Here is an 18,396-nt window from a genome sequence, read left to right on the forward strand (position 1 = left end):
CGAAGGACCAAGTAAGAGATTACAAATACGAAATACAAAACTTGAAGAATATAACATCTTCAAGTTGATAAAAAAAAAACAGCTAGACTACAAACAGGCTTTTTCCTTGCTTCGTCTCGCTCGAAATACTTCGAGAGATTCGTTAAAAACGTCATCGATGCCTGCCATCTTTGCCACTTAAATCTTGTATGTTCAACTATCCTGGTGTCATGCACCTACTAGCTGTCGCCTGGTACTCCGCGCGGTTAAAAAATAAAACTTGTTAAGTAGGCTATGTGTTTTTCCAGACTATGCTTTACATCTATGCCAAATTTCAGCGAGATCCATGCAGCCGTTCTGGAGATACCTTATAACAAACATCCATGCTTCCATCCAAACATTCGCATTTATAACATTAGTAAGATTTATAAGTAGACTAGTACTAACGTCTGTTTGGCGATAGTCCTTACGTTTCCTTACTGATTTGTACTCGTCAACTGAGTCCCACACGATTGCTTTACATCGACCGATATTCATTAGTTATTAGTATACGGCGTCTTCTCCCTTGTTGAACAACAACCGTGTTATCGACTGTATATACCGCGCCTTACGAAAGTTTATTTTGTGTCATCACTCGTTTTGGGATATTCAATATTCAATAGAACTTCTATTTCAAGCGTTACACTTTGGTGCGTAAACATGACCAAGTTACGGTTCTGCGGGTACCTTCAGTAGTGTAATCACTGGGTTAAAGACGAGTCATGTGTCAAGGTGAAAACACGCATTCTACACACGCAGTCTATGGTTCTCTATTGTTATTCCAACGTATTAAATAACTAGCAGGTGGACGTTGGCTTTAACGTGTTATTTGATTTTATATTTAATCCTATATATTTGACGAAGCGTACTTATATCAATAGAACTTTATTTATAAGTTCTATTGATCTTATATTATCGTCGCAACCATGAAAGCTTTCTAGCTACGCTTTTTTATCATAATAATGTCATTATATATAAAAAGGGCAAGATATAAATACTTGATATCGACATTAAATCGAGTGTGTGGATAATCTAAAGTGCAATTTATAGCACCCACTTAATATCTATATTTAGAAACAATGAAATGTACATTACTTCTTACTAATATTATAAATGCGAATGTTTAGATGGATGGATGGATGTTTGTTTGAAGTTATCTCTAGAACAGCTGAACGGATCTCGCTGAAGTTTGGCATACATATAGAACATAGTCTAGATGAACACATATGCTCATTAAGTTTTTTTTATTTCCGTGCGTACGGAGTCGCGGGAGACCGTATGATTATAATTTACATACCCAACGACCATTAACTTTTTCTATTATTCTATCTATTGCATGTTGCTTCTTTGTTTTATATAAATCAATCTATACAGATCCTAAGTATCGAAAGTATGGTTGTTTAGACGCGTGCTATTTGTGATCCGGTGACTCAGTTTGTTTTGTTTCTATTCGTCATTACTATGCAACATGTTTATTTCCATCTTGAAGCATATTGAACAGCAAGATTATGTTACCTTAAGTTTCTACAGCTAAAACCCCTTACAAAAATCTTATATCTGTATTTTTAATAAAGGGTCTTGACATACAGACAGACGGACAAAATAGTAATCCTATAAGGGTTCCGTTTTATCCCTTCGAGTTTAGGAACACTAAAAAATAAGAGGTAATACAGGTGCACCAGTTGAGATAATGGAAATACACACTTAGAGAATATGGCGAATAGTCAACTTTGGCATAATTAAGTTAAACACAGAATTAAAAATTACTTGTGTGTTTGTTTCCAGCGCCGGCGGTCTTGTGACCGCTGTGGCGCCGGTTGTGATCCGCGGGAAAGGCATATGGGTGGGCTGGCCGGGCATCCATCTTGACAACCCCAACGAGAAGATACCGGAGTCCGATCCTAATGACAAGACGCCCACCGCTGGATTGCTGTCCAGTAAGGTACTGTTTGCAATACTTACCATTAAGTTCATAATTATCAATAGTGCACCAAATTTGCCAGATAGCCAAAATAGTCAAAAAACCGCGACGAGCGCTAGAGTCGCGGCATTAAAGGCATGACATGTGTTTAAGCTAAAATGTATTTGAAAGACCGTCTAAAACTTTTGTGGTAAGGCTCTATAATTCTAAACTCCTCATCACAATGAAAATAATTGTAAACGCAACAACAACAAAAAAAACTATGCCCGGAAAATTAACTCTCGCACTGAAATTTATGTATTTATGTACGAGGAAAATTATAACCTACTATATATATTATAATTACATAACAATCATGTTACATAACTAGAAATATAAAAATAGAAGCTTGTTTTTCAAATCATTATCGTTATTAATTAAAAAGCTATTAGAAATCTGTCATTTTGCGTTTCAATTTAAAAATATAACAAATAACTGTGAGATAAACTATATTACGCCAATTATCTTTTAATTACGTACGTATTTTATTATTTTATATAAAAATAAAAGAAACTCGCTTTAAAGCTTAGCTTCACAAATACAAAAACCTTGGGTTGATCGAACAGAAAGTTTTTAAATTACATCCCTATTTTATTAAGGTGGCTACGCACCTTCAGTTTTAACTGTACTATCGAACTTTTCAGGCAATATTTGCATTGTCAGTTAAACTGTACGTACGTACGTTACGAAAGATTTTCATAACGAACTTCAAAAATCGATAGAACTGACAATAACTTTCTATAAGACACGTGAGTTCCGCGCGTCAGTTCTATACATTTTTAATGTTCGTTATGGAATCGCGAATGCATTTTGTCTAAACCCTCAGTTCTCATTGCCTACGAAGACATGAATCCGGCTTTAGGAATATATCACCTATAATCACGTAATACGTAACCAAGTATTACTCTTACAATAACATCCGTATTGAATAGGATTATGCAAAGTGCAACAATATAACGTTAATATAAACTGATAACAATGCGTATCACGCTTGGATTACGCCACTTAACATCGGCTCTGTGATCAAACGCGAGTTCCCCATGGAATTATCTCTTTAAGTTTTGTTTTACCACACTCAGACTCAGATTCGTTTAGTGATCAGTAAGACAAATCCCTTAGTGTAAATGTAGTATGAAAAATCTTTACTAGCGGTAGATAACGCCAGTAAAGCAACCTCGATTATGTGAAATACAGCGGAAAAATTAACTAATATAGATTTATCCAAAATGTTCAAAGCGTTCATACTGCCATTAAGGGTGTAAATATAAAAAAATCTTCCATACTTTTCATTACATCGAAGTTTGTTTGGACATACGGACAATATGCATATATGTTTGTATTTGTTCTTACGTAATACCGGTCGCGTGTCTCAATCGAATGCACCGGTCGTTTTATTAAACGTAGTATTGGTCGCAAACAACGCAGCTTCAAGGGTACCCGTGTACTGTTGAATAAATTAGCTTGAACTGCAAACTGCGCGTTGTCGAGCGCTCTGACGTTACCGTGCAAATAAGACTTTGTGTATAACAGATATATATGGCAAGTAAACGATTTGATATGGATGGAATGTCTGTAATAAAAAGGGAAAATGTTAGTAAATTCTACTAAACTTAAGTTTATGTCGTGTTTACATTATGCCAGTACAGTAGGACAGTCGCTGGCCTGACATGTATCGCAACAATTATATACTTATCAGATTTTTTTTGGGTAATCTTACGATATTACTTATATTATAAAGGCGAATGTTTCCATGGATGGATGGATGTATGATAGAAGGTTTCGCCAGAACGGCTGAACTGATATCGATTAAATTTGGTATAGATGTAGAATAGTCAGAAAAGTAGAAAGTAGAATTTATGCTTTTTTTAATTTCGCACGGACGAAATCGCGTGCGATCACAAGTAATTCATATAAATTACGGTTCATTATACTGAGAAAAGCGTTTTATAAAGTCTAAGTACGTATTATACTATAACTTTTAATAGATATTTAAATCAAGCAAGGTGCAGGACAATCTGGTGCACGGCGCATTTGTATCGCCTGCGCTCAGAACAGATCGATAACAATGTCCGGTCGGGATATTGCGGCGAAATTGATATTCAGCTGTGTCACCTGGGAAATATCGAGTTTCTAAGCATATTTATCTTAAACATGACAAAATTACTTTTAATTGAAAAAAGTTAAAAAAAAACTATCCTGTAATGTTCCCACAATGCAGTATTAAATCATTAACGCATCGCATATCGCATATTTTAAACTTTTCCATATGTATTTATTTATTTTTCAATTTGTTTACAAACAACTTACGTGTTCGGAGAGCATTAAGGAAAATACGTTCGCTGCCGGTATCAGATAACGTGTTTAAATTCAAATAAAACATTGTTATTTGCAAACGTTTGTGTTTATGTAGGTAGAATAGAATTACTACAACACGGTTATGTTAATGGATTCTACAATTAAATTAAGTAAACTTAAAGTTAACCTATTAGGTGAACTATAGTTTATTTTTATATCTGATATTTTATCCTATGTAGTGTTAAGAGTAACTAAATTGACCTCAGATTATTTTAAACAGCTTACTTTTAGATCTGAAGTAAACCGAGACCACTTGACACTTTGTGGTCAGATCTTTCTCACTCCCGGAGTGTAAAGATAATTTAACAATGCTTCATCCGTGCTCTAACCAAAAGTAATTTACCCAACTTCACAGATCGTTGCCATCCATGCGGAGCCAAAACTCTTTGACAGCTACTACAATGGATGCTGCAATGGCACGTTCTGGCCGCTGTTCCATTCGATGCCGGATCGTGCGACGTTCATCGGTGATAACTGGAAGGCGTACATCAAGATCAACGAGGAATTCGCGGACAAGACGGTGCATGCGCTACATCTGCTGCAGCAGGAGAGCAAGGACAAGCCCTGCTCGCCCCCCATCGTCTGGGTGCATGACTACCACCTCATGCTTGCCGCTAACTGGATTAGACAGGTTGATACTTTACACTCTTAAAGTTAACGATAGCTACAAACTCAGAACATATCTAAAATATTTTTATCCTGTCTCTAAAGGACTAATTAAGTAAATGTTAACATAATTAAGATATTGGAATTCTTCTAACTGATATGTTCCGACCGAGACGTATAGAGATGTAGCTTCTGCCCCCTCATCAAGTAATTCCTCATAGTTTGTTTGTTTTAATCAATGTTTCACTAATTATTTTTATGTTTTTTTTCAGCGCGTCGAAGAAGATGAATTAAAATGCAAGCTTGCCTTCTTCCTCCACATACCATTCCCGCCGTGGGACATATTCCGTCTGTTCCCTTGGTCCGACGAGGTCTTGCAAGGCATACTAGGTACACTAAAATACTCTTACAGTTAAAGAGGTCATCGCGTTGATAACATACAGTTTACATTGACATTGTGAACCCGCTATATCTTTATCTAATCCATACAGGATGCGACATGGTCGGTTTTCACATAACCGACTACTGCTTAAACTTCATTGACTGTTGCCAACGAAACTTGGGTTGTCGTGTGGACAGAAAGAACCTGCTGGTCGAGCTCGGCGGACGGACCATCTGCGTGAGGCCGCTGCCCATCGGCGTGCCCTTCGACAGGTTCGTTCAACTGGCCCAGAACGCCAAGCCCGTCCTGTCCACCAGTCAGAAAGTCATCCTCGGAGTCGACAGACTGGATTACACCAAGGGTCTGGTTCATCGGCTGAAAGCATTTGAACGACTGCTGGAGAAACATCCGGAACACATCGAGAAGGTCGTCCTGCTTCAAATCTCGGTGCCGTCGAGAACCGACGTCAAGGAGTACCAGGATCTCAAGGAGGAGATGGATCAATTAGTCGGCAGGATTAATGGAAGATTCACCACTCCCAATTGGTCTCCGATCAGGTGAGCACATAGTAGTCACGTGTTTTATTTTATTGGTTTGATTGTGTATCAACTAATGCAATGATGTACCATGTACTCGTGCAGGTATATCTACGGATGCGTGGGTCAGGACGAGCTGGCGGCGTTCTACCGAGACGCGGCGGTGGCGCTGGTGACTCCGCTGCGCGATGGCATGAACCTGGTGGCGAAGGAGTTCGTGGCGTGTCAGATCAACAAGCCGCCCGGCGTGCTCATCGTGTCGCCGTTCGCGGGCGCCGGCGAAATGATGCATGAGGCGCTCATCTGCAACCCTTACGAGCTGGACGATGCCGCTGAAGTCATACACAGGTGAGAAACAAATCTGCCCGACTTAAATACAAGGTATGAAAGAGAAAACGTTAATGGAATAGAGAGAGTGGGCCAATGGCTTAGATTTAACTAAAATATATCTAGAAGCAATTTGAAATAGTTTCCCAGTCCTGATATTTTTACATTGGAATAATATCTTCCAGAGCGCTAATAATGCCGGAGGATGAGCGGATAGTTCGCATGAACCACTTGCGGCGGCGCGAGCAGCTGAACGACGTGGACTCGTGGATGAAGAACTTCCTCAAGGCCATGGATTCACTGGAGGAGGAGGCCGACGACATCGGCGCTACCTCCATGCAGCCCGTCACCATCGACGACTTCGACGAGTATCTCTCCAAGTTAGTTACTATTACTACTATACACAAACATTTACGCTACAATTATCAAATGTTTATCGTTTATATCACATTTGTGAGGAAGACATTTTACCAGCCAGTTGCTCAGCTGCAACTGTACTGGCCAGTTCTTGTCAAGACCAAAGAGTTTGGATGTCTTCAATGCCTTTTTGTCAATTTATTATCAGTGAATGTTAAAATAAGGCCATTAAATTGAGTGTGTGTATTTGTCAGATACATCGGGTACACGCAGAAGCTGGCGCTGCTGCTGGACTACGACGGCACGCTGGCGCCTATCGCACCCCACCCCGACCTCGCCACGCTGCCGCTGGAGACCAAGCACACGCTGCAGCGCCTCTCAAACATGTCCGACGTCTACATCGCCATCATCTCCGGACGTAACGTCAACAACGTCAAGGATATGGTATGTACACTGACTACACCCAAACTTATTCCACACCAGACTTTTGTAAATCAGCTCTGAACCGATTCAATAGTTCAGGTCATCTTGAACCGTTGAGCTGTTCAACAACTAAATTGGCAACTGATCGCGATGTACCATAACTATATAATCGACGAGCCGTGACTTGCCTGGCGACACTCAATAAAAACGCAAAACATAATGCATGTACAATTTGAGCTGAGCTGCGAGCAGGTTCAGTGATCTAGTTCACACATAAACCGTCATAATCAGGTCATCGATTTCACTTGATTTACCCATAACTAGGCTAAAGTGTGTTAGGGAAAAATTTGTGTAAAAATGTAGATTGGCCGGAAGATTTCAATTGTCATCCAAAATGTAACGTGTGTGGCCATAACAACACTCGAAATGGCCGACGACTATTATTATATTTAGCACAATCTAAATCGTAAATTACGAGGGTCAAATGTTTAAATATAAAAACATAAGATTGCAATCATTATAAACATATAATCAAGACCATTAAGATATAAACATATCAATGGACTGACGTAAAAAATCAACTGTTATCGTAATGTTCACTCGGCCGTGTTATCGCGGGCGCGGCTCAATCGCGGGCTATCAACAGATCATTTAATTTTCCATTCAATTCAGTTGCTAATCGGTCTAGAAGATGTTCTGATAGTTCTGTAAGAAAATATCTACAACCTACATGGGCGGACATATTGACATATAAGAAAAAAGTAGTATTTGCATTTGAAATTAACTGGAGGGCGCTAGTGAGCTATAAAAATTTAGTCGGAGTTATCCCCACCGAGTCCATAACGTTTTGTCTGTCTAGTCTATGAAAAACTTATTTGAAATAATGTTATGGGCGTTTGAAAGCCCACGATTTATTACAGCTAGTTTTATACCGCTTGTAAAAATCGCGCGACTAGGCACTTCTTTGGCCTTAAGATTACATAGGAAAAAAGAGACTTGTTGATAGATGTTATAACATTTATCATATTGTATATTTTGCTCAGAAAATGTAAATATTTAAAAAAAAAAAATATAGTAATTAACATCGAAAACAAATATCCTCATTATAAAAATGTTCGTCACAAATAATATTTTTCTTCATTAAATCGACAAAGTAAAGCTATTTTACGTACGTAGTACGTAGGTTTGCAATAACAAGGCGCGTTATCTCCTCGCACTCCGACCGGAGATAGCGGTTTCTTAAACAAAAATATTGACTTGTTTGTACAAGGGTGGGTCATAGCCCTGCACGTGTCCTCTTTTCTATATATTTAATTGTAACATCATGACGCATTATCTATATAACAAAATAAAATTTGAGTGTCTTTATTTAGTATCTTGTACTTTCTTCACTTATAACGAAAAAAAAAACATTTTTAAATTTTATCTGTTTATGGGCCAGTCCGCGTTTATTCCGAGTATTCTACGAAACGACTGGGCAGAGTTTAAAGCGACTTTGACGGGAAGGCAGCTGATCTATGTGGGGATAATACAGGCATATTATTAGCCTTTTAAATTCCACGCTAAGTTGCGGGCAATAGGTTGACAGTAAAAATTTAAATAATCGATGAGAAAACACTGATTAGAAAATTGTTTCCTATATTCCAACCAGTGTTTTATCATTCCCATTGCAAAAAAAACACAACAATGTTTTTCCACAGTTGTTTCGACAGTGAAAACTGACGATAAAACACAAGAATATTTGATGTCCTCGGCATGTACTTAGTGACTGTAATAACGATTATTGCAGCATTAAACGCAGTCAATAAACGATAAAAACGTTGCCGTCGTATGTTTATACATAATTATTATACAAATCATATAACATATACCTTATATATGTTTATATTGATTTATATGAGTTTAAGGTTTATGAGCTGATACGGTGCTTGAGTAAGATTTATTGTTATAAATATTGATGCCAATGACGAGTACCAGTATGTCGATAAAATGTAGTTCGTAAAACTCATACTTGTGTAGATAAAAGTTTTATAATTCCTAAAGAAGATGGCGTTAGTATCAGTTTTTTTTTTAAATCGGGTTAAGATGAACGTAGTAGAAAATTAAAAAGTAATTGTGGTTATTCCAGGTGGGGATAGAAGGGATAACGTACGCCGGTAACCACGGCCTCGAGATTCTGCATCCCGACGGCAGCAAGTTTGTTCATCCTATGCCCATGGAGCTGCAGGACAAAGTGGTCGAACTGCTCAAGTCGCTGCAAGAACAGGTGATCATCATTTCATACCTTATTGGGGGCCCACACAGTTTTTCATGTATTAATTCAACTCGTAGTGTGATTTGGTGTCACAGATCTTGTTATGGTCCAAGTAAAACTACGCTGCGCGCCGATAACCTTAGGCCGCCAAGATATTTGCAATTTTTTTTACGACGCGGGCTCGGGAGGCCAGATTTTAAGTAACTTAAGATTTAATATCAAGTCCTGGCGAGTTCACTATATAAGAATCAATTTTGCATGAAAGGTGTTGAAAATATTATTATTATTGTCAGGTGTGCAAGGACGGTGCGTGGGTGGAGAACAAGGGGGCGCTGCTGACGTTCCACTTCCGCGAGACTCCGGCTGCGAAGCGCGCGGCGCTCGCCGAGCAAGCGCGCCGGCTCATCACCGCGGCCGGGTTCACGCCCGCGCCCGCACACTGCGCGCTCGAGGCCCGCCCCCCCGTGCAGTGGAACAAGGGGCGCGCCTCTATCTACATTCTGAGAACGGCCTTCGGATTGGATTGGAGCGAGAGGATCAGGATTATCTACGCCGGCGATGACGTCACCGACGAAGACGCTATGCTGGTCAGTAACTATCTTTAATTTAGCTTGGACCTTAATTGGTAAAAAAAATAACAAGTTTAATTTTTTAATCTTTTATTTTTGTAGGCACTGAAAGGTATGGCTGCGACGTTCCGTATTGCGTCATCGCACATAACGAAGACCTCGGCGGAGCGGCGGCTGTCGTCCACGGACTCTGTGCTCGCGATGCTTAAATGGGTCGAGCGGCACTTCTCGCGCCGCAAGCCGCGCGCCAACTCCCTTACCTATAAGAGTGCGAGGAAAGCCCGCGATACTATACAGATGCACATGTCCTACCAACCCCCGACCAAAACCTCCCCCAAGCCCTCCCCGCCGAGAACACCCGACAAAGCATCCAGCGGCTCCGAGTCCAGTTAGACTCACTGGTTCAATGGCGGAATGAGCGTTTACTAAAAAACAACGTTTGTCTATGCTCCCCGCTAGTTGGCGCCATTTTCGTTCCTGTCAAACATTGACTGTTTGCTTTCGGTGTTTAGATTTAGACTGGTATCGACTGAGAATGTTTATTTTTAAGCAATTTATGATCACATTTTATTTTTTATGTCAGGTCGTAGCAAACTATTGAATCATAAATATTTAACCTACGAACTAAACCTCTCCTTTTTCATTCCTATTAAAAATGTAGCATTAGATTAAAACTATGATAAATTACAATTTATTAATTTATTCTTTGGCGCAAGAGCTACGACCAACCAAAGGAGTTGTAGATCTTAGAAGCAAAACTTGTTCTCACGCACACTTTTGTCAATTTTAATTTATTACTAGACATTTTGACTACCTGAAAAATGATGTTTTCTTCAAACAATTTTATAAATATATTTCTTTGCTACATTGATATTACCTTTTATATAGACCCTATAGGTTATATTTATGAAATCTTTTAAATTAAAGAAACCAAATATGTCGTCAATTAAGTCAAGTATGTGAAATACCTTTTTTTAAATCAAAAACTTACCAAATTGATCCCTAGGATATGGACATTTATTCACAAGTATTTGGAATACTGTGAGTGAGATAAATATAATTTTGAACACTCATAAAATAATTATTATCAATATTTGGAAGGGTCTATTATACATGTATACTTCTTGTTTACTGTTTTATATCCACTATTTATATGAACTTTGTCATTTATTGTCAAAATTGTCCATTCTTTCATTCTTAACTACTTTTGAGGTATATACTGTCAAAAAATAAACTGGTTAAAAGTTAAATTTAAATGATAAATGTGCATTTCCATTGATTGTTAGTATTTTACAAAATAAACATAGGTTGCTATAGTTTTCGAGATTTGTAATATACTCATAAAATGCTTTTTCTCGAGTTTAATTTGTTCTAAACAATATGTATGTTATTAGGATTATAATTTTATTTATGTGATATGTAGTGATCTTTTTTAATTTATGTAAGAACTCTGTACAGATTAAAAATAATTAGTTCCCAATATGTTTAATTCGATACCAAAAAATAAAATTAAAATTCCAAAGTAGATTAACAAATGTATATTCTATTTGTTGTGACTTTTGATTTGTATTCACAATAATTCAATTTAATAGTCTGTGAAAAGATCGCACGATACGATTGTCTATGGTTCTCGTTCTGGTCCACAGCTCGGCCATTGTCACATCTCATCCCAAAATGTACTGAAAGTCTCGAATTTTCATAAGCTATGTATTTTTAGACACATATATGTTTTTGTAAGGTATTCAATAAAATACTACAGACAGTAAATAGTATTTTAATTTAATAATATTATGTACAAAAGTCGTGTAGTAATTTTGTAGTTTTAAATCGTAAATGGAATGTCATTTAAAAATCACGAAAGTATACAGTTGTGTAGAAGTTCATATTTTTGGTTTCTGTGATATCAACTTGTGCTTGTCACGTGAAACGTGGCTTTAATAAATGTTATACCAAAGTTTGCGGTCATTACCGAATAAATACATTAAATTCCTTATTCTAAAAAAGAAAACACATTTATTCACAAATTATTCTAAAAAATGTCCATATCACAATAATAAATACAAATATATTCAATAAGTACTAAGAGTGCTCAGACATTACTGTGAGAGACAACGAGCCATGATAGTATGAAGTAAAATAAACATATCGGGTACACTGCTAAAGCCTTCTTCCCTTCAGGCTGACTGTCACCCAGGAACTTCGTTGCAGCTGTAATAAAATATATAAAATATCAATAAACTACGTACCCATACTACTAATATTATGAATGGAAATGTTTGGATGTATGAATGGAACCTGCTGAAATTGGCATAGATGTAAAACATAGTCTAGAAGAACACAGGCTACTTATTAAGTTTTTATTTAATCCCACACAGACGGAGCATGTATCGACTGCAGAATGTACTCTTAATTATGTGCCCACAATATTATTATAATATCCCTTAAAATAGACTGATAGCTATGATATTCATTCAAGTTGTAAGATATGACAAAAAAATACAAGATAACTTTAGCTGCGATATAAAATATGTACTCACCAAATGTTGCCCAAATAAAGCCCACCATTGAAATGACAAGCCTCAAGAAAAAGAGGAATGAATTCTGCGTCATGAAGAGTATAACGCGGCAGATGATCAGCGCCAGTGCGATCGGGAACAGGCAGTAGCCCAGAACACACACCGATTGGAAAAACGATCTGGAAATAAGTTATTGTTATGTCATTAAAATTAATATTTAAACATTTAATTCCACTACAATTTCACATATTAAAGGACAAGTCGAAGGCACTGAATATGTTAATACTAAAATTATCTTAGATCAATGAATGGATGGATATTTGTAAAAAGTAACTCTGAAACGGCTAAACCAATCTTGATGAAATTTGGCATTCTTTCCAAGTTGATTTCTTATAAAAATTCAAGGTAAATAGCAATTTTGCTAATCTACTAAACATTTGTTTTTTTATACTATGTTAAAAATTATATAAGACTTTATTTTGAAGATTAATCAGCTGGTAAGAACTATAAAAATATTTCCCCAAATAAGTGATACTTACATATTTCCGCCTAAGAGCTTAGAGTTAGCGGTTACTACAGCTGCTCCAATCCAGACTAGCACAAACACCTCAGCAAACTCAGGTCCACCGTCATTCGAGTTATCAGCACGCTCAGTGGAGCCTTGCAGGATTGTTGCCATCAATGTGCACAGCAACAATGGGCCCCAAAGGTCCCCTGGAAATTTTGAAAATTATATAAATAAATATTTCTTTTTATATTAGAAGTTTTATTTATAGTGAATAACAGTAGAATGCAGTAAAAAAAATGGTGCAAGCATAACTTACATTCTTTTAACAAACTAGTCTTTTCTTTTGGTATTAAGACATGAAAGAATTTGTTTCCGACAGCTCGTAAATCTCGCATCTGAAAATGCATCAATTTTAACTGATGATGACTGATGAAAAAAGTACATTTTTATGCTACAAAGGTTACATCAGATATGTTGGTTCTAACATAAAAGCTTGATCACCAATGTAACCTTAGCCTATTAGCATTGAATAAGGTTATAAAATAAAATTTAAGACATTTGTTATTTAATTCTAGATTTATGCAAGAAGCTAGCTTATAATACTTACAAATGTTTCTTTGATAGGTTCATCAAGGGTATTGAATTCCATACTTTCCCCAGAAGGGCCTCCTTGGGATGGAATGTTCATTTCACCTTCTACCACACCCACATCTCCAGCGGGAAACATCTGTATTGTAAAATAATGACTCAATTCACTTTTAATATATAAATTGTATGAAACCTTGTTTATCTTATCCAGTCAAGACACTATTTCCATGTTATGATATTACTAACAAACTAAAAGATAACAAAACATGTAGAATTAATCAATTTGAAATTTGTTTCAATTTGTGTAATTTTTTTCTTATTTACCTTTAATTAACATGAAAATAATCAGACCATTGTTTACATTTTAATAAAAAAATATGTAAACAATACTCTTGCATTATTACCCAAAATAAAAATTTTGAAATACGTAAAATTGCAGTTTTATAAGAACCCTATAAAGACTACTTTACATGGTTTTACTTACATCATATTTTGAGTCGAATGTCGTCATTTTTACCTTCTTGAATTACTTTATAGAAAATCAAGTGAAAAATCAAAAAACTTCCAACACATCAAACCACTAAATTTACTGTGCTTTCATTCAAGATTTCATTTATAGCTAAGTGACATTAGCCTGACGTTTGTCTTTGACATTTAGTTATGGTTCAAAAATTAAATTATTTATTTATAGGAATTTAAGAGGAAACAATTCATGCAGGTATCTAAAAAATGTTAACTTTATCATAAATAAAATAATTAATGTCGCTTGTGATTAGTTCAAATTGGGGTTACTTATGATTATTAAACTAAAGAATATCTGTAGACGTTATTTAGTGAAGGGGCCTTTTATCAAAGAGTATATAAAATAATAATGAAGAAATTAAATAAAATTTCCCTTTAAGTTGGGTTTGGTGTTTTCGTCCCGATTTAAACAATATCACCTGAAGTTTTTGATAGTTTGATAGCACATTCACTAGTTTTTAACTTGTTTTGGGTGCGTTTCCTACATTTTTCTTCCTTATAAAGATGGGATCAATAATTTTGATATTTTATCTATGGGCAACGATTAACGACTTGTCAAAATCAAATCGGCAATTTGTGTTTTGTGTTTTGCTTTTGCAATAGATTTCTATTAATTCTTTGTTTATTTAAGAAGAACGATAATAAGAATAGACTTAAAGTATTTTATTCAACACCTTCCCACCTCTGTTGTTATCTAAACCATGTATACAGTAAGCCATGAAGGTCACAGTTAAAAGTACGTTCGGAGTTTTGCACATTATTTAGGGATGGTTTTATCGAATGAGGTTTTAATAGTTTTGAACTTTTAGGTTGGACTGGTGTTGCTACGTGGCGTTGGATAGCTAACGACGATAACTGCGGTATTTGTCGTATGCCCTTTGACAGTTGTTGTCCTGATTGTAAGCTTCCCGGAGACGACTGTCCTCTTGTTTGGGGTGCTTGTTCTCATTGCTTCCACATCCATTGTATTGTGAAGTGGCTACACTCACAACCTCAACAACAGTGTCCTATGTGTCGACAAGATTGGAAATTCAACAACAAGTAAAATATTTGTAAGTATTATTTGTGCTCTACTTTTAAATCCAATTAGAGATTAATACTAAGCAGTATTGGTAAGCTAACGCAGTTTCTATTTTTAGAAACAAAAGAATCAATAGGTAGCAAACTAAAAATATTGTAAAATGTATCAAATAAGTTCTAAAGTTATGTTTTTTTCATAACTGATACTTAATGTGGGGATACATAGTAATGTTGTATATAAATGTACATAATCAGTAACATGTACATGTTTCCACTGTAAAATTTATAAAAACTATGAAATTGATTATAAACTATGGAATTTACATTATATGCACTATATCTTTTCACAAATATAAACATCACGTACAGAAGCAGATGATATTCTCATAACAATTTTATAACAATATATATGTCTTGTTGAAATAATATTTTAACCATAAAATCAATTAAAACACTATTTTAAACTAATTCATATTTGTTTCTTAATGACATTACGTAACCTATCTTCTTAATTTTAGTTAGACATATGAAAGTTGTTTGCCTCAGACTCATACCTATATAGTTGTAGGGATTTTATCAATATATTTTGAAGTTACTGACATAAATTTGAAGTTATTCATAAGCAAACATCAAGTACTTTTAAGTAATTTAATATTATATTGAGATTCATGAAAGTTTTGTGTTGTGAGTTTAATAATAAATTATTATTTATCCCAAGCCATCTAAGTTATAGCTGTTGTGATGTGCTCTCAGCCTAGTTGCCTCAATCCTCTTATTAACACATTTATCTAAACTGGATTTGTTTCATAGAATACCTTTTAGAATCCATACTAGTTGTCATAAGCTGGTGCATATTAAAAGAGGAAATAGGTACTTTTAAATCCCTTTGTTAAATACTCAGAAAGAAAAGAATTAAAATCATTTCATGATTTTATTTTAAGGTTTTATTTAAAGAACCTTTGAATTAGTTATTTCAAATCTGATATTTAAATACTGAGCTATATTATCTATCTTCAAATCTTTATTACCATTTTATTTGCATTTTCGCAAGCGTCTACTATCTGCAATGTTCCAATGGTTGGAAACAAAGAGCCACTAAGTAAGTGCTTTTACGAGTACGCGCAGACAATAGGCCACCATGCAACATGGCGTGAGCCACCCGGCGCGGCGGCCGCCGGTATTGCGTCCGTTCTCATAGTAAACAATCACTTTTACAATAATTTAAGTGTGGGTCAAGTTATTGTATCCGTTTGCTACCAACTATGTAAACTGCTAAAAATTGCAATCCATTAATTCGCGCGCACACAATAATCTATTCTAAGTAGACGGCCTAAAGTTTAATAAGGTTCACTAATTGGCCACGGCGTCGCGGACGTTTACTTTAGTCGGGTTCACATCAGTCAGTCGCGCGCCGCGGTCGGAACGGACGTGCCACACGCCAGCGCTCGCTCGTGCCGTGACAGACGCGTAGTGCCGTGCTCGCGCTCATTATACTATAGTGTCCGTGTTATAGTATTGTACGAGTGAAGGCTCGTTTCAGCATGCTTATGGTACAAACCAACGCGCAGCCCATGAAGACTAACAAAATCAAAGGGCCACCTCCTGTCCCGCCCCGGCCCAGCCAGAGCTTGGTGGCCGAAGCTCTGGCCAAGACGAGAAAGGCCGTTACCGAGTCCAAATCCAGCCTCTCCAAATCCCGAGCTTCATCCAAACAGGACTTGAACAATTCCAAAAAAGCCAAAACATTGGATAGAACTTATGCAGCGAGTCAACAGATCGTGTCGCCGAAGCAAAATGGTCTCGCCCGAGTCAAGTCCTTCATCAGAGATGTGATCAGTGATCGCAGCTCGTCCTCAGATGAAAAGAAATCTAGCGGCCAGAACTCTAGACGAAGTTCCAGTGATAGCAATTGTATTCAGGGACCGACATCCGTGAAGAGGTCGAATGAATCGTTGAATTCTAAGGCAGTGAAAACTTGCAGACAAATTTTAGTGCGATCTCTTTCAACTTCGAACAAGTTAGATCAAGATTCCAAATCCAAAGTTTCTAAGTCTTCTAGTTTTGCAGAGAAAACGTTGCCTTTGAGGAAAGCACCACCGCCGCCACTGTCACCTAAACCTAAGTTAAAACCAATGAAACCTTTACCTGTAAATAAAGCTGCACCAAACCAACATAAACAAAAGAAAGAATTGACGGAAGTTAGTCCGTATTCCTTACCAATAGACGCCAAAGCCGAATCGAATATAGTTCCGGAAGCGCCGTATGCAACAGTCGATGAAGTTCAAGAATTCGACGACAGATTAAGAAATAGCCCGTCGAGACAAAATGATTCGTTTGATACTCAACATGTTTATAAGGATTCTTCAGTGGAGGATCCGAATAAAAATAACAATTCTCTCGAACGTAAAACGTCTCGTGTTACCGAAATGCTTATATCGGAAATACTGGCAAGCAGAAACAATAATACGGACGAAGCGAACACAGTGATAGACAAGGGTAAAGATTCTTCTATACTGTGTAACGGGAACGATTCTCCTGAGATCACAAAGGACATGAACAATCATGAAATGTTGATATACGAACTGCAGACGATGCGGTCACAGTCTAACGTCCCTGATGCTCTGGAGGCGGATCCGAGCGAGGAGTGCGAATCGGACTCGGAGCCCAACTACGCCATGTGTTCAGTGACCAGTGAACAGACGGACGATATTTACGAACAGGCATATGCTTATATTGCTGATGATGATCTCAAATCCAGGTAAGGTACCAGGAATTCAGAGGATTTTGAAGACTAGAAATTAGTGAAAATAACAAAATATTGTTAAACAACTCAGTCATTAGGTTCACACAAATTCTTTTTGTACAATGCCAGTTGTTTCGCCGAAGGCGTTGGTTATGTGTTGAAAGGTCACCTGATAGAAACGTGCTAACAATGTACTGGTTCGCTTACAAACGAATTATTACACAGCAATATTGTTTCTGGGACAAAGTAAAATGGTATCCATTGTAAATGGATCTAATGAATGAGCTTTATCATGATTAAAGTTAATTCGACATTAAAATAAACTTATGTATAATAAATTAAATTATCTTGGAGTTAAATAAATTATGGTTATATGTATATTTTTTGTGTGTTGACGTAAAATAATAATTGATAAATTATTTTGATAGGAAACTAATATGAAATATTTTTCTCTATTAAAAGTCGATACGTGTATAAAATTTACTGATTATGTTATTATCTTAAATACATTGATATGTTTAATGGCTTTATCACAAAAGTTTTCTTTAAAGAAAGACAATAATAAATCTTGTTTTACCTTTTTTAATCACATTCTTCAATACTGGTTGTTTATAATTCATGATAGTCATAGAATCCGTTTATCGATTACGAAATAATCACCTAACAGAGTATCTATAGTAACTCTTACATCACAAGCAAAGTTGGATGCTAT

General features: G+C 36.5%; 3 protein-coding genes across 4 annotated transcripts in view; 2 read left to right on the forward strand and 1 right to left on the reverse strand.

The window, feature by feature from the left end:
- The window catches only part of Tps1 (Trehalose-6-phosphate synthase 1), a 16,084-nt gene extending 4,530 nt beyond the window's left edge, over positions 1-11,554 (forward strand). The window contains exons 3-12 of one of the 2 annotated variants that reach the window (XM_013322785.1): positions 1,804-1,960; positions 4,689-4,964; positions 5,212-5,329; positions 5,431-5,878; positions 5,963-6,205; positions 6,370-6,564; positions 6,796-6,985; positions 9,093-9,230; positions 9,512-9,805; positions 9,890-10,180. In XM_013322785.1, coding sequence (XP_013178239.1) covers positions 1,804-1,960; positions 4,689-4,964; positions 5,212-5,329; positions 5,431-5,878; positions 5,963-6,205; positions 6,370-6,564; positions 6,796-6,985; positions 9,093-9,230; positions 9,512-9,805; positions 9,890-10,180 — 2,350 coding nt within the window. Of the gene's footprint in view, positions 1-1,803; positions 1,961-4,688; positions 4,965-5,211; positions 5,330-5,430; positions 5,879-5,962; positions 6,206-6,369; positions 6,565-6,795; positions 6,986-9,092; positions 9,231-9,511; positions 9,806-9,889 lie in introns of both variants that reach the window. The other variant, XM_013322793.1, reaches the window with a different exon arrangement.
- A 10-nt stretch (positions 11,555-11,564) lies between these two features.
- On the reverse strand, positions 11,565-14,029 carry Yipf6 (protein). Its single transcript, XM_013322805.1, has 6 exons — positions 13,884-14,029; positions 13,419-13,538; positions 13,128-13,206; positions 12,843-13,017; positions 12,325-12,482; positions 11,565-11,995 (listed from the first exon to the last, which is right to left on the reverse strand). Exons 1-6 carry the CDS (start codon positions 13,908-13,910, stop codon positions 11,877-11,879), a joined length of 678 nt encoding a protein of 225 aa, XP_013178259.1. The 5' UTR covers positions 13,911-14,029; the 3' UTR covers positions 11,565-11,876.
- A 2,288-nt stretch (positions 14,030-16,317) lies between these two features.
- The window catches only part of lmgB (lemming B), a 30,116-nt gene continuing 28,037 nt past the window's right edge, over positions 16,318-18,396 (forward strand). Inside the window, exon 1 of the mRNA XM_013324791.1 lies at positions 16,318-17,699. Within this exon, the coding sequence (XP_013180245.1) occupies positions 16,483-17,699 (1,217 nt within the window). The 5' untranslated portion in view covers positions 16,318-16,482. The remainder of the gene's footprint in view (positions 17,700-18,396) is intronic.

The sequence above is a fragment of the Papilio xuthus genome, unplaced genomic scaffold (assembly GCF_000836235.2).
Source record: "Papilio xuthus unplaced genomic scaffold, Pxut_1.1 DF828952.1, whole genome shotgun sequence".
Taxonomy (NCBI): Eukaryota; Metazoa; Arthropoda; class Insecta; order Lepidoptera; family Papilionidae; genus Papilio; species Papilio xuthus.

Bases quoted from the DNA above. Each gene is read 5' to 3' on its own strand.
- Yipf6 (XM_013322805.1), bottom strand. From the start codon at position 13,910: ATGACGACATTCGACTCAAAATATGAT. The intron at 13,018-13,127 runs GTAAGTTATGCT...CAAAATTTCCAG, and splicing joins GACTAGTTTGTTAAAAGAAT to GGGACCTTTGGGGCCCATTG. The intron at 12,483-12,842 runs GTAAGTATCACT...ACTTATTTCCAG, and splicing joins AAGCTCTTAGGCGGAAATAT to ATCGTTTTTCCAATCGGTGT.